Below are 19,462 nucleotides of genomic sequence, written 5' to 3'. Positions count from 1 at the left end.
AATGCTACACTTACTACACAGGGGTACAACCCTACCCCAAATAAAACACGTCGTATTTTAGAAAAACGAGAGTCTCTAAGAACACTTTTAACGCACATCCATAATAAAATGTTTATGCGGCACACACTGAGCATATTTTTTTTTGATGTTGCAAACACACGAACTTTTTGCATACAGCACAGCTCACTCTCGATTTTCGATCCTCTCTTCTGGGACAAAGCACACACCTACCCACTGTTTTTGTAAGCCTAGTAGGTACTTCTTCTGAAGTGGTTATCTTGAGGACCCTACATATAGTTTCACGGAGTTCGCGCCTCAAAGTTGGAGCTTCCAAACGACTCATCATGTGCGGTCTGACCAGGTCAAGGGCAAGCTTCTTGAGGTATTATCTCCTGTGCTTTACAATTTATTTATTCACTTCATCAGAGTCACGCAAAAGAATCATTAAATTATATCCCAGAATATCCAACAACTTATAGAACATACATAATGGCCAGCGACGTGTTTTTCTACCAGTAGGATAAGTGTGGCACAACTGGTCTAAAATATCCACTCCTCCTTTTGTAGAATTATCAAATTGAATAATTTCTGGTAACTTGATCGTTAATGGCTCATCACCTTTTTCGTGCATTGTCGAAAGCATAATTACTGCTTTTTTAGCACTCTTGGGTGGACAGTATGATAACAGTGTCAGATGTCCACTGTAGCAAAACATGGCACAATTTTGATTCCTTTCTTTGAGTTCCAAAAACGACTCAGGAATTTCTTTTTTATTTCTTCTCACAGTACCAACAATGGTAATTTTCCTCTCCAAAAGATGTTTCGCGGTCTCAATAGAAATAAACCAGTTATCCATCGTCAAGTTTCTATTTGTTCCTTGGACAGAACTGGTTAGCTTATTACAGTAATACTGAGCTACAGGAACATCAGTTGGTGTGGAACCTTTTCCTATATAAATTTCAGCAATCAAATGCAAAAGCTGTTTTGGCATCACAGGACAACACAATTTTGATTCCGTATTTATTGGGCTTTGAAGGGATGTACATTTTAAAAGGACATCGCCCTCTAAAACCAACCAATTGTTCATCAATTGTAATATATTCTGAAGGAGTATATAGGTTTTTCATTTTAACGATTGACCTCTCAAATACCTCTCGAAAAGCTGCAAGCTTATCAGTTTCTTTTCTTTCAGCTCTGGACTGCTTATCATCAAAGCGAAGACAGTTTATCAAAAACCTGAAACGTGCCTCGGGCATGGTAGCACCGAATATTGGGATTCCTGTGTCTTTATCAAATAGTTACTTGGTCAAAACTCCGGCCATTTTCATAACACCGGCATAATAAAATAGCCCGAAAAGTGCTTGGAGTTCAATGCTGTTTGTATCCTTAGTCCAAGAGGGTCTCTTACCTACTGGCGTAATAACAGGTGCATCAATATCTTGGTCATCGTTCTTATTTGAATATTTCAATCGTTGAACTTGGATCTCGTTATTAGTATATTGGATAATTTTATCGAGATTTTCTTGAGTAAAACATAATTTCCAAGCTTCAGTTCCCGATGTTTTGCTTCGTTTTTGTTTCCAGGTAAATGCAAAACCAGATTTCGTTTTGGTGTACGATGACATGCGCCTTGAAATGAATTCTTACCTGACCACATATACCCATTTTTACCCCTTAATTTGGTAGGCACTGGTAAAATTTCCACCATATCTCTGTTGATCGCCTGTATTTCTGCCAATGGTATATTGTCATCTTCCGATATAGATAGAAGGGTATCCTGAGTCTGTTCTGGTGCAATAAACGAATTAAGATTGATTTCATTGCCGCGTATTTCATCCTCTTCTGGCTCCTCTCTAAAATCAGGTATAACGGCATCTTTCTCCTCGCTGTCATCCGAAAAACTGTCTGAATCAGATTCATAGAGAATGCGATGAATTTCTCCGACATCTTCAGGCTTTGTTAGGTCTTAAAAATCAAAGAAAAATATAATAACTTAAAAAAAAAACTAAAATATTTTCAAAGTATTATAGACATATTTTAGAAATATTTTTCAAAAAAAAGATACTTACTCATATAATAATAATCACCAAAATCTACTGAGAAGCGAAATAATCACAGAGTATATTTAACCTAAACTGCTACACTGGGATACGTGCTACGCTGGGATAACTGCTACGAAAAAAGCGTGTGCCAATGTCAATTGTCGCACGCGAACTGACTTGCCGCGTCTTGAAACTAATAAGACGTCGGCGTTCGTTCCCCCGCCCACTTCCATTTAACTTGAGATATGATTAATGATAAGGTACAAATGTACCCCAAGTAGCATTACAGGGTTAAATAAAGCATCTAAAAATGAAACTTTTTTGTCTCTTAAATTTTTTTAGGGCGTTAGTTACATCCTGTTAGGTAAATTACAACATATCTTTTTTGCCTAACCAGTTATGACTAAAACAACTAAAAAATCTAAAAGGCAGTTCAATTTTAAATAAAAAAGGTACTCTTGTTTATTTCATGTAACTCTATCAGTTTTTAAGTTATTTGCATTTTAAACATTCAGCGTAAAAAATCCTAAGCTGTTTACTTAACTCTTGCCCAAGGATTGCCAAAACACTCAATATCATTTTTTTTCACGCCACAAATTAAGTCGTAACAAACTATACGAAAAAAATCCTTTAAAAGGAATCATAAATAGTTACAAAATATTTTTTAATAATAAAAAATTTTGATAATAAAAAAAACATTTTTATATTTATGCTTTATATCCATCAAAAATGTTTAAGGAGTCATCACCCCAAATATTTTAAAATTCAGGTCTCCTAACTTTCTAATTTAATTCTGAATAATTATTTAATTTACTGTGTAAATTTTTAACGAATATATTCACACTTATTAAGTTTAAAAATTGAACTGGTAAAAAACTTAACAAATAAACTTCGTACAAAGGATTAAGTAATCATTAAAAAACGTTCGTCTCTAATGAATTTAGCAATTGAAGTTTAATATTTAACAAAAGAATTTTTTTTTAATTAAATTTTTCAATTAATCAATTTAAAGGTAATTTTTTTTTCTCTTTTAAATTAGAATAATAATAATAATAATAATATTTAAAAAATTTTAAATAAAAGTTAACTTTTTAAAAATGTAATTTTGTTTGATACTTATAACTCATTTAGATAATTTTTATTACTAAACTATTATAAGAGGATTTTTTCCGAAAATGTATTCGTTAATTCTTTTATAAATTCCCAAGATAGCCTGAATATTAGCAATAAACTTAATTCTATTCCTTTTATTCTAAAAGCATTACCAAGAATATCGCCTTCAATATCCATAAATTTAGTGCGCTTTGAAAAATCGACATGCGATCTGGAAAAGACGTCTCCAATACGGATATTGTACTAATATTTGATGTAAAGTGGATTAAAATTAGTTAGTAAAGTTTCGTCAATTTCTTATAAAAATTATAATAAGCATCTTTTATAGGGTATTTTCTAATAGATAATTATGATAAATATGACCCCATTATTTAGCTATATAAAAAATTAATAAATGTATAATAGAAAATGAAAAGCACTAGCCAAAGAAAGAGCTATATAGATTGTCTTAGTTTTGAATGATCCCTACCCTAAGTCCATCAATAACATTAGTCCAAGACTCACTCCAATCTTTACCTGAAAACATAAGACCTGTGTCCTCAGCTCTTCAGCATAAGACTCGATTTTAATACTGATATTTTTCCAGTTCTTTTTAGCCCTAATCTATCCCTCCTTTTACTCTTACTATCCCTCCATTCTTTTTAGCTCTAATGGAGGGATAGTAAGAGGTTTACTATCCCTCCATTAGACTTTTCCTCAAGTATCTTTAGCAACTGGTTATGTGGAATCGTGTCAAAGGCTTTAGCCAGATCTATAACCAACTTATGACCACCTGATTGAGTCACATTGTTTGTTACTTATCTGAGGTAACTTCATCAGTCATCACACTCTAAGAAATTCAAAATGTTTTACTTTATTTGCATTGAAAAGTTGAATGTAATAATGAACAGCTTGCACATTAAAAAACCTGGGGTCGCTTCTTCAAAAATAAACTTTGAAGTTAACATGTGCGTAAGCTTTTATAATTTTGACAAAGCATGTAACCAGTATTCTCTATGTAACTAATGTGCTCTATACTAATGAACTCAATAACTTTACATGTCAGCTGTCACCTTTGAGTTGACCTGACTTATTTTCTTGACTTGTGCAGCCATCGTTTTCCTTGTCTTTTTACCGCTAACCAGGGTATTTCAAATTTTTAACACTTTTGCACAAATATTTCATAAAATAATATAAACGAGAATTTTTTAGAAGTGACTCAATCAACTGCCTGGAATTAGTCAATAATTATATATTTCGTCCAGGCACTTGAGAAAGAGAGAGAGAGAGAGAGAGAGAGAACTGTGCCTAAAAGCATAGAACCGTTTTGTCTTCTTCTTATCTCTTGGAAATATTAAAGAGAATAAGTATATATTTCTTCCAGGCACTTGAGAAAGAGAGAGACAGAGAGAACTGTGCCTAAAAGCCTAAACCCCTCTTCTCTTCTTCTTACCTGCTGGATATATCAAAGAGTATTAAACGAATTACTTGATCTACTGCCTGGAATTAGTCAATAATTATATATTTCTTCAAGGCACTTGAGAGAGAGACAGAGAGAACTGTGCTTAAAAGCATAGAACTCTTTTGTCTTCTTCTTCTTACCTCTTGAAAATATTAAAGAAGAATTAAATGAATGACTTGATCTACTGCCTCAAATTAGTCAATAATTATATATTTCGTCCAGGCACTTGAGAGACAGAGAGAACCGTGCTTAAAAGCATAGAATCATTTGTCTTCTTCTTACCTCCTGGAAATATCAAAGATTATTAGAAGAATGACTTGATCTACTGCCTCGAATTAGTTAATAATTATATATTTCTTCCAGACACTTGAGAGAGAGAGACAAAGAGAACTGTGCCTAAGAGCATAGAACCCTTTTTTCTTCTTCTTACCTCTTGAAAATATTAAAGAAGAATTAAAGAAATGACTTGATCTACTGCCTCGAATTAGTCAATAATTATTTATTTCTTTCAGGCACTTGAGAGAGAGAGAGAGAGAGAGACAGAGAGAACTGTGCCTAAAAGCATAGAACCCTTTTTTCTTCTTCTTACCTCTTGAAAATATTAAAGAAGAATTAAAGGAATTACTTGATCTACTGCCTCGAATTAGTCAATAATTATTTATTTCTTCCAGGCACTTGAAAGAGAGAGAGACAGAGAGAACTGTGCCTAAAAGCATAAACCCTTTTGTATTCTTCTTACCTCTTGGAAATATCAAAGATTATTAGAAGAATGACTTGATCTACTGCCTAGAATTAGTCAATAATTTTATATTTCTTCCAGACACTTGAGAGAGAGAGACAAAGAGAACTGTGCCTAAGAGCATAGAACCCTTTTTCTTCTTCTTACCTCTTGAAAATATTAAAGAAGAATTAAAGGAATGACTTGATCTACTGCCTTGAATTAGTCAATAATTATTTATTTCTTCCAGGCACAAGAGAGAACAACAAGCAAGAGAAAACTGTGCTTAAAAGCATAAAACCCTTTTGTCTTCTTCTTACCTCTTGGAAATATCAAAAATTATTAGAAGAATGACTTGATCTACTGCCTCGAATTAGTCAATAATTATTTATTTCTTTCAGGCACTTGAGAGAGAGAGAGAGAGAGAGAGAGAGAAAGAGACAGAGAGAACTGTGCCTAAAAGCATAGAGCCTTGCGTCTTCTTCTTGCCTCCTGGAAATATTACAGAGTATTAAAGGAATTATTTGATCTACTGCCTGGAATTAGTCAATAATTATATATTTTTTCAAGGCAATTGAGAGAGAGAGAGAGAGAGACAGAAAGAACTGTGCTTAAAAGCATAGAACCATTTTTTCTTCTTCTTACCTGCTGGATATATCAAAGAGTATTAAACGAATTACTTGATCTACTGCCTGGAATTAGTCAATAATTATATATTTCTTCAAGGCACTTGAGAGAGAGACAGAGAGAACTGTGCTTAAAAGCATAGAACTCTTTTGTCTTCTTCTTCTTACCTCTTGAAAATATTAAAGAAGAATTAAATGAATGACTTGATCTACTGCCTGAAATTAGTCAATAATTATATATTTCGTCCAGGCACTTGAAAGACAGAGAGAACTGTGCTTAAAAGCATAGAATCATTTGTCTTCTTCTTACCTCCTGGAAATATCAAAGATTATTAGAAGAATGACTTGATCTACTGCCTCGAATTAGTTAATAATTATATATTTCTTTCAGGCACTTGAGAGAGAGAGAAAGAGAGACAGAGAGAATTGTGCCTAAAAGCATAGAACCCTTTTTTCTTCTTCTTACCTCTTGAAAATATTAAAGAAGAATTAAAGGAATGACTTGATCTACTGCCTTGAATTAGTCAATAATTATTTATTTCTTCCAGGCACAAGAGAGAACAACAAGCAAGAGAAAACTGTGTTTAAAAGCATAAAACCCTTTTGTCTTCTTCTTACCTCTTGGAAATATCAAAGATTATTAGAAGAATGACTTGATCTACTGCCTCGAATTAGTCAATAATTATTTATTTCTTTCAGGCACTTGAGAGAGAGAGAGAGAGAGAGAGAGAGAAAGAGACAGAGAGAACTGTGCCTAAAAGCATAGAGCCTTGCGTCTTCTTCTTACCTCCTGGAAATATTACAGAGTATTAAAGGAATTATTTGATCTACTGCCTGGAATTAGTCAATAATTATATATTTTTTCAAGGCAATTGAGAGAGAGAGAGAGAGAGACAGAAAGAACTGTGCTTAAAAGCATAGAACCATTTTTTCTTCTTCTTACCTGCTGGATATATCAAAGAGTATTAAACGAATTACTTGATCTACTGCCTGGAATTAGTCAATAATTATATATTTCTTCAAGGCACTTGAGAGAGAGACAGAGAGAACTGTGCTTAAAAGCATAGAACTCTTTTGTCTTCTTCTTCTTACCTCTTGAAAATATTAAAGAAGAATTAAATGAATGACTTGATCTACTGCCTGAAATTAGTCAATAATTATATATTTCGTCCAGGCACTTGAAAGACAGAGAGAACTGTGCTTAAAAGCATAGAATCATTTGTCTTCTTCTTACCTCCTGGAAATATCAAAGATTATTAGAAGAATGACTTGATCTACTGCCTCGAATTAGTTAATAATTATATATTTCTTTCAGGCACTTGAGAGAGAGAGAAAGAGAGACAGAGAGAATTGTGCCTAAAAGCATAGAACCCTTTTTTCTTCTTCTTACCTCTTGAAAATATTAAAGAAGAATTAAAGGAATGACTTGATCTACTGCCTTGAATTAGTCAATAATTATTTATTTCTTCCAGGCACAAGAGAGAACAACAAGCAAGAGAAAACTGTGTTTAAAAGCATAAAACCCTTTTGTCTTCTTCTTACCTCTTGGAAATATCAAAGATTATTAGAAGAATGACTTGATCTACTGCCTCGAATTAGTCAATAATTATTTATTTCTTCCAGGCACTTAAGAGAGAGAGAGAAAACGAGAGAACTGTGATTAAAAGCATAGAACATTTTTGTCTTCTTCTTACCTCTTGGAAATATTAAAGAGAATTAAAGGAATGACTTGATCTACTGCCTCGAATTAGTCAATAATTATTTATTTCTTTCAGGCACTTGAGAGAGAGAGAGAGAGAGAGACAGAGAGAACTGTGCCTAAAAGCATAGAACCCTTTTTTCTTCTTCTTACCTCTTAAAAATATTAAAGAAGAATTAAAGGAATGACTTGATCTACAGCCTCGAATTAGTCAATAATTATTTATTTCTTCCAGGCACTTGAGAGACCAAAAGAACTGTGCCTAAAAGCATAGAGCCTTGCGTCTTCTTCTTACCTCCTGGAAATATCACAGAGTATCAAAGGAATTATTTGATCTACTGCCTGGAATTAGTCAATAATTATATATTTCTTCAAGGCACTTGAGAGAGAGACAGAGAGAACTGTGCTTAAAAGCATAGAACCCCTTCGTCTTCTTCTTACCTCTTGAAAATATTAAAGAGAATTAAAGGAATGACTTGATCTACTGCCTGGAATTAGTCAATAATTATTTATTTCTTTCAGGCACTTGAGAGAGAGAGACAAAGAGAACTGTGCTTAAAAGCATAGAACCTGTGGTCTTCTTCTTACCTCTTGGAAATATCAAAGAGTATTAAACGAATTACTTGATCTACTGCCTGGAATAAGTCAATAATTATTTATTTCTTTCAGGCACTTGAAAGAAAGAGACAGAGTGAACTGTGCTTAGAAGCATAGAGCCTTGCGTCTTCTTCTTACCTCCTAGAAGTATCAAAGAGTATATAATATATTTCTTTAAGGCACTTGAGAGAGAGACAGAGAGAACTGTGCTTAAAAGCATAGAACCCCTTTGTCTTTTTCTTACCTCTTGAAAATATTAAAGAGAATTAAAGGACTGACTTGATCTACTGTCTGAAATTAGTCAATAATTACATATTTCTTCCAGGCACTTGAGAGGGAGAGACAAAGAGAACTGTGCTTAAAAGCATAGAACCTTTTGTTTTCTTCTTACCTCTTGGAAATATTAAAGAAGAATTAAAGGAATTACTTGATCTACTGCCTGGAATTAGTCAATAATTATATATTTCTTCCAGGTACTTGAGAGACCGAGAGAACTGTGCCTAAAAGCATAGAGCCTTGCGTCTTCTTCTTACCTCCTGGAAATATCACAGAGTATTAAAGGAATTATTTGATCTACTGCCTGGAATTAGTCAATAATTATTTATTTCTTTCAGGCACTTGAGAGAGAGAGACAGAGAGAACTGTGCTTAAAAGCATAGAACCCTTTTGTCTTCTTCCTACCTCTTGAAAATATCAAAGAGAATTAAAGGAATGACTTGATCTACTGCCTCGAATTAGTCAATAATTATATATTTCTTCCAGGCACTTGAGAGAGAGAGAGAGAGAGACAAAGAGAACTGTGCCTAAAAGCATAGAACCCTTTTTTCTTCTTCTTACCTCTTGAAAATATTAAAGAAGAATTAAAGGAATTACTTGATCTACTGCCTGGAATTAGTCAATAATTATATATTTTTTCAAGGAAATTAAGAGAGAGAGACAGAGAGAACTATGCTTAAAAGCATAGAACCCCTTTGTCTTCTTCTTACCTCTTGAAAATATCAAAGAGGGTTAAAAAAATAACTTGATCTACTGCCTGGAATTAGTCAATAATTATATATTTCTTCCATGCACTTGAGAGAGAGAGACAAAGAGAACTGTGCCTAAAAGCATAGAACCCTTTTGTCTTCTTCTTACCCCCTGGAAATATCAAAGAGAATTAAAGGAATGACTTGATCTACTGCCTGAAATTAGTCAATAATTATATATTTCTTCAAGGCACTTGAGAGAGAAACAGAGAAAACTGTGCTTAAAAGCATAAAATCCTTTGTCTTCTTCTTATCTCTTGGAAATATCAAAGAGGGTTAAAAAAATAACTTGATCTACTGCCTCGAATTAGTTAATAATTAAATATTTCTTCCAGGCACTTGAGGGAGAGAGACAGACAGAGAGAACTGTGCTTAAAAGCATAGAACCCTTTTGTCTTCTTCTTACCTCTTGAAAATATCAAAGAGAATTAAACGAATGACTTGATCTACTGCCTGAAATTAGTCCATAATTATATATTTCTTTCAGATAATTAGGGGAGAAAGAAAGAGAGCTAAAGATTTTGGACTTTTCGCTTTATTTTTTGTCAAAAAATTCAGAGAGTACAAGACAGTACAAAACTGAATCAATGAACTGCCTGGTTTTGCACCAAAATAAAATTCGCTGAAACAAAATTCATAAATATAGCACTTACTCCCTTCCAGATAGCGTTTATTAAGGCTTTACCAAAAGCTCGAAAAATGCTTAAAATAGAATAGAGTAAATGCTCTGAGATGATACTCTAGCTTCTTCAGCTACTTTTGTCCAACTAATCTAATGGTGAAATTACATTTTTGATACCATCAATAAATAGGTTTTCAAAATGCTGCACTCAGACCCCATATGGAAGAAATTATTCCATTGTTATAGTTGGTATTTTTTGGCATTTGCAAAACTTAACTTTTTTTAAATTATATAATATTCCATCTCTTATATGATGACTGGTTTAGCTTAAACTCTTTTTTTTTATAAGCAAAACGCATTAAAATATATTCGTCAAAATCATTACACATTTATTACACCCGCCTATCTCCTGAACTTAATAAATCAAAATAAAAAAAACCTCTATTGCACATTACGTTTATTTTAATAAATAATTACATAGAACTTATATTGAACCATCCATTAACGATTATCGTCTAATATCGCCCATATCGCGATAATCGTGCAGCACGAAGACGATCATAAGCAGCAATGCAATCATCCAGATCTTCGTTCATTGCTTCAAACTCCTTCCTTATTTTCGCCATGTGCGCTACCAAAATATCCAGTTTCCTGTATATCTTAGGGACTGGAGTGGTACGTCCCTCTCTTTCATCTCTCTCCTCATCTTTCATTATCATAAGCAAATCGAGCATCGCCTGGATCTTCTTTCGCCCTTGCCCAGTGCGTGCCAGTACCGGAGGCAGCATCCCTTGTTCCAGCATTTGAAGTTCCGCAACTAACTGATCGTATTGATATTGTTTTATTGACATTTTGATGGTTTTTAGTAAATTAAAACTCTTAAATATATTTGAATGCACCAATTAACTGATGAACAGATTCACAGACTTTGAATCATGAATTGAATTTGAATAATGGCTTATAGTTTTTACTTGTCAACCGAAGAAATGTTAGGTTATGTCACTTTTTCGTATCTTGTTTGTATGCACGTTTTTCCCTTTTTTCTTGAGAAAACTCCGATTTAATTACCAGTTATAGCCTGTTCTAATTGACGTAAGTTATATTTACTCCATTTAAGTTTTTACATGATAAAATGCGCATTATTGTCTTTTACTCTTAAGTTGTCTCTGTGCGCCAACGTGCTTACTTGTCAACAGCGGAAATTTTAGGTTATGTCAGTTTTTCGTATGCTGCTTATGTGCACTTTTGTCCCTTTCTGTTAAAGAAATCCAGTTACATCCTGTTCTAACTGAGGTAAGTTATATATACTCCCTATAAAACCCTGTTTTACTTTATATGAATAAAAAACAGTTTGTATATGCGCGCCTTTGGGCAGTGGGATTAGCTAACGGGGAGCACCACCCCTGGTTCTAGTAATTACATATATAATTATTGCTAAGTAAATTAACATTCTTAATTAAACTTAATTTTCTTTAGCAGTGATAGCTAATGACATGAAGGGCTTAACAATAAGGGTGGAGACTTCTGAAACCATGAAATAAATTGCAAATTAAAAAATGTGTAAAGGTGACTTATCGCTTATGATTAATGGTTCTGTGTATTAATATGATCTTATAATGCAGTATTTTTGGGCATTTAATTACCCTTTTTTATTTTTTTACGCGATAAGACGAGCATTAATAATTTTGTTCCTAAGTTGTCCCTGTTCATTAGCGAAATATTATTTATTTGTCAACCGCGCAAATTATAGGTTATGTCACTTTTTCACATGTTGTTTATGTGCTATTTTTCCATTTTTCTAGAGAAAAATCCAGGTTTTCATTAACCAGTAACAGCCTGTCCTAACTGAGGTAAGTTATATTCACTCCCTATAAAACCCTGCTTTATTTTATTTAAATAAAAAAACTGTTTTTATCAACTTTTTGAGCGCCTTTCGATAGTGGTCTTCTCTACCCCTTGATCCAGCAATTGAAAACCCATAATTAATTGGGCAATTTTTTAAACTTTACGTAAATTAGCGCTATAATTAAACTTTATTATTCAATTTACTTTAGTACTAATGCATTTAATTAACCCTTTGTCGTTTTTTATACGATAAGTCGCGCATTAATGACCTTTGCTCATAAGTTGTCCCACTGCCTTAACGCAATGTTACTCTTGTCAACCGCGCAATTTATAGGTTATGTCACTTTTTCGTATGCAGTTTAGGTGCACTTCTTTCCATTTTTCTTGAATAAATTCCAGTTTTTTTTTAATCAGTTATAGCCTGTCCTAACTGAGGTAAGTTATATTCACTCCCTATAACACCCTGCTTTATTTTATTTAAATAAAAAACTGTTTTTATCAACTTTTTGAGCGCCTTTGGACAGTGGTATTCTCTACCCCTTGTTCCAGTAATTGAAAACCTATGATTATAATTGCTCGCTTTTTCAAAGTTTAAGTGAATTAACACTATAATTAAACTGAATGTACTAAAACCCTAAAGAAACGATAAAATATTATTTATTTGTCAACCGCGCAACTTATAGGTTATGTCACTTTTTCGTATGCATCTTATTTATGAGCACTTCTTTCCATTTGTCTTAAACAAAAATCCAGCTCTTTATCAGTTACTGACATCCTGTTTTAATTAAGGTAAGTTATATTCACACCCTATAGAACCCTGCTTCATTGTATATTTAAATAAGAATTAAAGAAATAAAGAAAATGTGCTATATTACGTAAGAATAATCTTGTGTATGTACAAGCATCCTACAAGCGAAAAACAAAACAAAAATACAAATTCAAAAATTGACAAAACAATGAACAAAATTAAACACAAGAAGACAAAACTTTTTGAACATACTTGAATTAAAGATAACTAAATAAAACAATCAATTACTAAATAAAGGTAAACTTGTTGACAAAACTAGAGAAGAAAAAAGGAAAAAAAAAACTTTCCAACATGTCCAAGGTTAAAACCTATCATTAAAAAAGTCATCCAGGTTATAATATGCCTTAGCCAATAAAAGCGACTTTCATTCTCTTTTAAATTTCTTAACATCCGATATATGAGGCCATTATTTGCAAAACTCGTCCTATGCTTTAAAGCAAATTGTTCAGGAAATGAAAAAAATGCTCACAGAACTACTAATGCATTATAATTTAGCTGTTTTTTTTTACTGGTAGCTTCGTAGGTACAGAAAAGCAAAACCACTAATTAGAAATCTAAAACGCTAAAAATGTTGCTAAAAATAAATAAATAAAGTGCATAGAGAGAGTTTTGCAAATAAAATTAAAAAAATATATATCTTCTAGTTCTTCCCTTTATTAATCAAACATGATAATAATATTAAAACTAGGGTGAAAGCATAAACAAATCCTAATTGCGTTTATTTAACTGCATAAAAAACAAAGAAACATTTTTTCTAACAAAAATAAATGTTGGAAATTCAGTCAAAACAAAATCAAAATATAAATTATTCAAACAGGAAAATCCTCAGTTTGATTTTGGCATCCCTCCAACTTATCGTCTTCTTCGCGTGCAGCGGCAGGCTTTGTGAGATGACTTTTATAGAAAGTTAATTGTGGAAGACTCCTCCAATCGTTTCCGTAATGTTGAGCCAGCAACTTGTCAATTGTACTTTTGTCACCCTTCAATTGATTGCCTAATGGTATCTCTTTAGGCGATAGCGAGGAAACTTTGCAATTTTTTTTGCAAATACCTTTAGGTTGCCCAATATTAGTGCGATAATTAGGTTCGCCTTGCACCAGAACAGTACCATTATTCCTGATGAAAATGAAACGTTTTGCTTTATTGAAGGCAAAATGCCACGATGAGGGATTCTTCACTACTCTTTTGGTCTCTGCTCTCCAGTCAACCCCTAACTTTCGAACAGTGGCATGTTTTTTAATTATGTCATCATATTGACAAGGTTCGACAATTACTGGTGTCTTCTTTATGTCCTTTTCGACCAAACCAAAAACCCTGTCGGGAGGGATGAAGGAATGTCCAACCATCGGGAAAATCAGTTCCAGACATTTAATGTTTTTTGGCGCCCCTTCTTGAAGCCAGTGGGCCAGCATTGCCATCATTATAGTATTTTTATTTTGGCCGCCACACCCGTCGGCAAATAAATTTATTTTTGTTACGGAATTTTCAAAATTGAAGTTAATCAAAACATCTCGAACAGCCGATGTTATAGCATTAGAATGTTTCGGAGATTGAATTTCGGTCCATAAGTATGAAAAGACATTTGTGACTCTTAATTGAGTCTGGGAGCTACCACATACGACTGTGAAATTATGGTAATTAATTTGCTGGCTAAAGTAGGCAGATTGGTCAGGCAACCGTGGTAAGGCCAGATTCTTTTGACAATCAAAAGAAAAGGTAACTGTTGTTGGTTTAGTGTATTTAAGTAATTTGAAAAAGGTTTTTGCCTTTAATACGTGGATGCGATGTTCCACAATTAATTGATGCCTACCACTCGCGGATGTCATTGATTTAATCTGTTCTTTCGTCCTCAGGCAGAAAGAACAACAGTCAGTCTGTGGGGTCCCAAATGCAATATTGTAATTAGCATTTACATATTTTCTGAAATAACTTATTTTTACATGCATACCTTCCGGGGTTTTTGCCAGATATTGATTGTAGAGCTTTTTAAAAGAAAGGTCACAAGGTAAATACATCCGGACACTTGACTTGCTTCGGCAATAGTGCGATTCAACACACTGAATTGATTCAATGAATTGCTTTATGCTTTTTTGCTTGTCAATATTTGTTACACCTACTCGATCGCCACCTCTGCGTTCCTTTGGAAGAGCCCCGAAAAGCACAAAATTTCGCATTACCCTTTGAATTCTATCTTTACTAAAATTTGATATTTCCAAAAAGGCATTTCGGCATACCCTTATCAAGTGCCCATCCTTCAAACGGATATTGTATTGTATAGAAACCTGAGCGTGGTCTGTTTTACCTCTTTTGGGTTTGTTTCCCGTGCAGCAAGCCAGTATTCGCCTATCTTGTTCTATCTTGTCTTTAGATTCGTACAAGTACGCGTGACACTCCTTGACCTGCGCCATCGTTAGTGTCGTGCAATAATAAGGTTGTCCTGGTCGACCATCATGCTTGCAGGTCGGATACGTTGCCAGAGTCTGTGGTAAATGTCTAGATTAGAACAGCAGGGATTAATTAAAAGATTCTATGACACATTAAAAAATGATATACCTACCGCATACGCTTGGCAACATTTCTTTTATAGTTTTCTGGCTGACGTTCTTTCTTACATCCTTTCCCAGCAGGGCTAGGTAAAACACTTGAACTAGCATGTAGTATTTCCATAGAAAATAAGACGTTAAAATAATAATTGAACACTGAACAATATCAACAATCGTTGAAATAAGACGGACGATAACAACTAATATGACACACGCTGCGACTGCAAATAAGACGTAAAAACACATAAACAGCTGCAAAAAGTCACGTGAATATTCTAACGCGCGCTATTGGTTCAAAGGCATTCAGCGAGTTTTGCAACTAATTTCGCGAAGCATAGAGCCAGTTTTGCAAATTACAAGCCTTTTTGATATGATATTTAGGTATCAAAGAGCCTGTTTAGCGCGGAACTGACACAAAAAACAATTTTCGGTAAAAATGTCGATTAGCGAGTTTTGCAAATAATGGCCTCATATGTTTAACACATAGAGGAACATGATTGTAAATTTTTTTACTAATGTAAATTAATGAGTTTTTGGTAAGGGAAGACGTAGGAATAGGTAGGGGCCCAAGTAACAATTTAGGTTCTAAAAAGGTTATAAATAACTCCTAGAACCTATTTAAGAGAAATGATTGATTATGCCATTAAGCACAAACAACGTTATTTATTAGCCCGCATAACCTCCTGTAGTAAAAAAAGGCCCAGCCCTAAAAAAGTTGTCGTTGCCAATAGGCCCTGGCCAATTTGAAACCAGATCGTATATCACAGAACCTATATAGCTAATAGAAATAACCTTTATCGAACCCGAAGATGCCTAAAAGTAACCTGTGTAGAACCTGAAAGCTTTTACGCCTACCTGTTTACAACCGTTTAGCAAAGTCCGTTTAGGTGGTTATATAGTTTGGCCTGTTTGCCGGCTTTTGGCATTTCAGATACATATTGAAGTATTAAAATTTTGCCATTTAGTTTTAAATATGGTATTTCAGAGATACCAAAGTATAAAAATCTGACCTTTTAGTTTTAAATATGATACAGCCAGGGTAAAAATAAGACAACGCCAAAATAAAAAGCAATGGCGACATTTTCAGTAAGTATGACTTTATTTTAGAAAAAAATATATTATACTGGAATAGATGACCGATTTTCACTGTGCACACCAGTTTCTTGAAAAAGTTGGGTGTAATTTAACTGTAAAACACGCGCGCCTTTGATATCTTACAAATTAAACATTATTCAGTGCCAATAAAAAAATACAAAATTAATATATTTTTATTTCTGAGATGCTTTATTGATAATATGTACTTAAATGCTCCAGTGTCTTTATATATTATCTAAATTGTTTACATATTACATTATTTTTGCCTGTATTTGAATAGCTTATAAAAATGGAAGAATTAAATTTTTTCTTCAAAATGGACGCCTAGCAGGGTATGCTTTTAAGCTACTATAATAACTTAAGTAAGTATCAAAAGCTATGTCGTAGGACAAAAGGCTTAAAAAAATGCCAGTGGGTTTTAAAAAAAGCTAAAACAGGGCTAACTAGCATCTTCCAGGCCTTATAGGCCACTTTTAATAACCAATTAGCTGGCAAAGTCTGGGCGAATTTCAATAAATGGCTTTTAGGCTTTTAGTAGGATCTATTGGCATTATTTATTACTACGCGGGATTTCTTGAGTCTTCTTTATTGCAATTCAGTTTGTGTTTGGTTTTGGTGGTTCCAGTTACTGTGAAAATAAAAGTGTGTTTTTTTATCGTTCAAATTGCATACAGAGCTGTATAATAAGTTTATTAAAAATTACATAAAAAGGTAATTAGATACATAAAATAATATAATGATTGTAAGATTGTATGTATTTCCAATAAATTAATACGATGTGAATCCCCGAAAATCAACACTGTCAGATGGTATTTGCTGCTAACAATCGACGACAACCAACCTAATGCGAGGCGATCCGGTGTTGCCATGTCTTGTTGCTAAAGGACCGTTTATACCTAATATTAACGCTATGGGATCGTTTAAATTTTTGAGTAACGTTCGGATTCATGTCTATTTTTGAAGGTGGTAGACAATGGTACAGTGAAAACATCTTGTCGAACTTGCATTGTCTTATTTATTTAATGTAACACGACGTTTCGATTGGTAAGTATCTCCAACCGTTATCAAGTGTAAACTGTTTCTTCAAACGGTTGTAGCTAAGTTGAGATCGCAGCAGCTCCATACTAGCACGTTCAAGAATACGTTCTGATCTACCTGGTATAGCGGTTTTGAGACGTAGACCAGTAGGAATGACATTGGCGTCTCTTGTCTCTCGCAGGAAGCTGATGTGTTCCTCCTCCTTGGTCATCTTTATCTTGGTTTTCTCAAAGCCTCTAAATAGGTTGCTGGTTCCGGGTCCGTACCGGTTATCCAATCTGTTTTTGAAGTTATCAGTTTACGCTTGATAACGGTTGGAGATACTTACCAACCGAAACGTCGTGTTACATTAAATAAATAAGACAATGCAAGTTCGACAAGTTGTTCGAATTCATGCTTATTCGTGCTGTTGAGGATAAACGTCACGAATAAGTCGTGAACGTCCACAACACTAGTCATAACAAATTACATTTTTTATTTAATTTTACTCTTTTTTAATGGGTTTTGACTTTTTAAAGTTAAAAAAAAAAGCTTCAACAATAAAGGTAATTTATGTTTAGATTTATATTCTTTATAAATTTTGGAAATTGTATAGTATTGGACTTCATATTTTGGTATGTTTTTGGTTACTGTGAGCAATCATACCTACTTTAATCCTTGTATTAACACTACATTTTTGTTTTTCCATAATATATACCAATTATCATTGGCTTACATGACATTTTATTGACGTTGAACAGTATGAGATAAAATTCGTATTTCGAGGAGTTGAAAATCGGCAATCCGTCGATGTTAATATTTATAGAAATATTTTGGTTTTTTTCTATGTTATGATATATTTCTTGCAAGCACTTAGTTAATCCATTATGCCAATATTGACCTCCCGCAATATCCTGTAAATTTATTTTACATGGAGTAGCCAAAAAAGTTCTAGGGTCCTTCGGAAACTTGACCTCTGTATTTTTATTTAAAATTTTTAAAAGATCTTTAATGGCAACGTGTCTAATGTTATATTTCAGTGCCCAATCTTTTAAATCTTGACTAAAATCAAATTTCTTAAAGTCATCAAGTTCATCATCTTCATTCCAAAGATGAAGCCAGTTTTTCTGTTAAGCCACCGTGAATGTCTGATTCTAGAGGATCAGGTTCAATGCCAAGACTTATGTCTTATCTTCTTCCGGTGTATCTATTGCAAACTAAATTTTTTTTACGTTATAATCTACCAAAATTGTCAATATTTTATTGGTCATATTTACCTGACCAGTTGTAATTCGTTGGAAATTTCGCTTCACTTTTCTTTTAAAATTACCACTTCTTACAATTTTGTGCCAAGACATCCCTGTATTCTAAGAATAAATGACGTAGGATTTAATAGTCGCGACCGTCCGCAAACTATGTTTTATTGTGACTAGTTGGTTAAACCTTATCCCATAAAGTTATCTTATTATCCATATGACTTTTAGCAAGTCCTTTAGGTGTTAAAAAATGCTATATTTTCCGGAATAGGCCGTATAAAGTGCTAAATAGTTAGGCAATTGATTTAAGACCATATGGTTCTGAATAGGTAATTTTAATGCTAAAAATCGTTCTATATTGGAATTTTGATTGCCAAATTAATGCTGAAATATAACCTCTCCAAAACCTTATTATCTCAAGAACATCAAGCCCTCGTTTATGGCCATAACAACGTTAATGTTGACACTTGACTAGAACTAATTAGATTTTTAATTTATCTAAGGTTCCTAGTTCCTATTAGCACAAAATTTAACCTAAATAGTTCCATCAAGCAAGCCAATGACTATTGCAGAACCTTGGTGCGGCTAAAAGGCAACTTTAAAAACCAACTGCTTGAGAAAATGTTACTTGGGGGAACATCATTTACACGACGAGTCAAATGGCCAGTGTCAGAGGGTAGTTTGGGAATTTTGTGAATAAGAGCAGCTGTTTCTAAGATAAGGAGTGAAAAAAGAGTCAGGATTTTTTCAGAAATGAAGAGGGGTTTGCAAGAATCTCTTAACTTAGCAGAACACAGGTATCTAACTGCTTTTTTTTGAATAACAAAGACAATATTAAGTAGCCCCTTATTGGTTAAACCCCAAAAAGGCAAGCCATACCGAATATGAGATTCAATAAGTGAAAAGTACACTGAACGTGCAACCACCCCTCTCAGCTCTTGTTTTACCATTCTTACTGCAAAACATCCAGAACATAATTTCCCAGCTAAATGTAAAATATGATCTTCAAACCGAA

At 33.6% G+C, this 19,462-nt stretch overlaps 2 protein-coding genes across 2 annotated transcripts in view; one reads left to right on the top strand and one right to left on the bottom strand.

Moving 5' to 3' along the window:
* The first annotated feature begins 11,705 nt into the window (after positions 1-11,705).
* The window catches only part of LOC126748126 (phosphopentomutase-like), a 45,383-nt gene continuing 37,626 nt past the window's right edge, over positions 11,706-19,462 (top strand). Inside the window, exon 1 of the mRNA XM_050457152.1 lies at positions 11,706-11,733. The gene's annotated coding sequence lies outside the window, so the exon portion shown is untranslated. The remainder of the gene's footprint in view (positions 11,734-19,462) is intronic.
* Positions 13,173-15,283, bottom strand: LOC126748128 (uncharacterized). The gene is made up of 2 exons (XM_050457158.1): positions 15,094-15,283; positions 13,173-15,029 (listed from the first exon to the last, which is right to left on the bottom strand). Exons 1-2 carry the CDS (start codon positions 15,201-15,203, stop codon positions 13,346-13,348), a joined length of 1,794 nt encoding a protein of 597 aa, XP_050313115.1. The 5' UTR covers positions 15,204-15,283; the 3' UTR covers positions 13,173-13,345.

This window comes from Anthonomus grandis, chromosome 22, assembly GCF_022605725.1.
Source record: "Anthonomus grandis grandis chromosome 22, icAntGran1.3, whole genome shotgun sequence".
Taxonomy (NCBI): domain Eukaryota; kingdom Metazoa; phylum Arthropoda; class Insecta; order Coleoptera; family Curculionidae; genus Anthonomus; species Anthonomus grandis.
The sequence above is the reverse complement of the archived record's forward strand: the minus strand, read 5'-3'. Positions and strand labels throughout refer to the sequence as shown.

Coding starts and splice junctions, on each gene's coding strand:
- LOC126748128 (XM_050457158.1), bottom strand. CDS start 15,203: ATGGAAATACTACATGCTAGTTCAAGTGTTTTACCTAGCCCTGCTGGG. Junction 15,030..15,093: donor AATGTTGCCAAGCGTATGCG/GTAGGTATATCA, acceptor GTTCTAATCTAG/ACATTTACCACAGACTCTGG.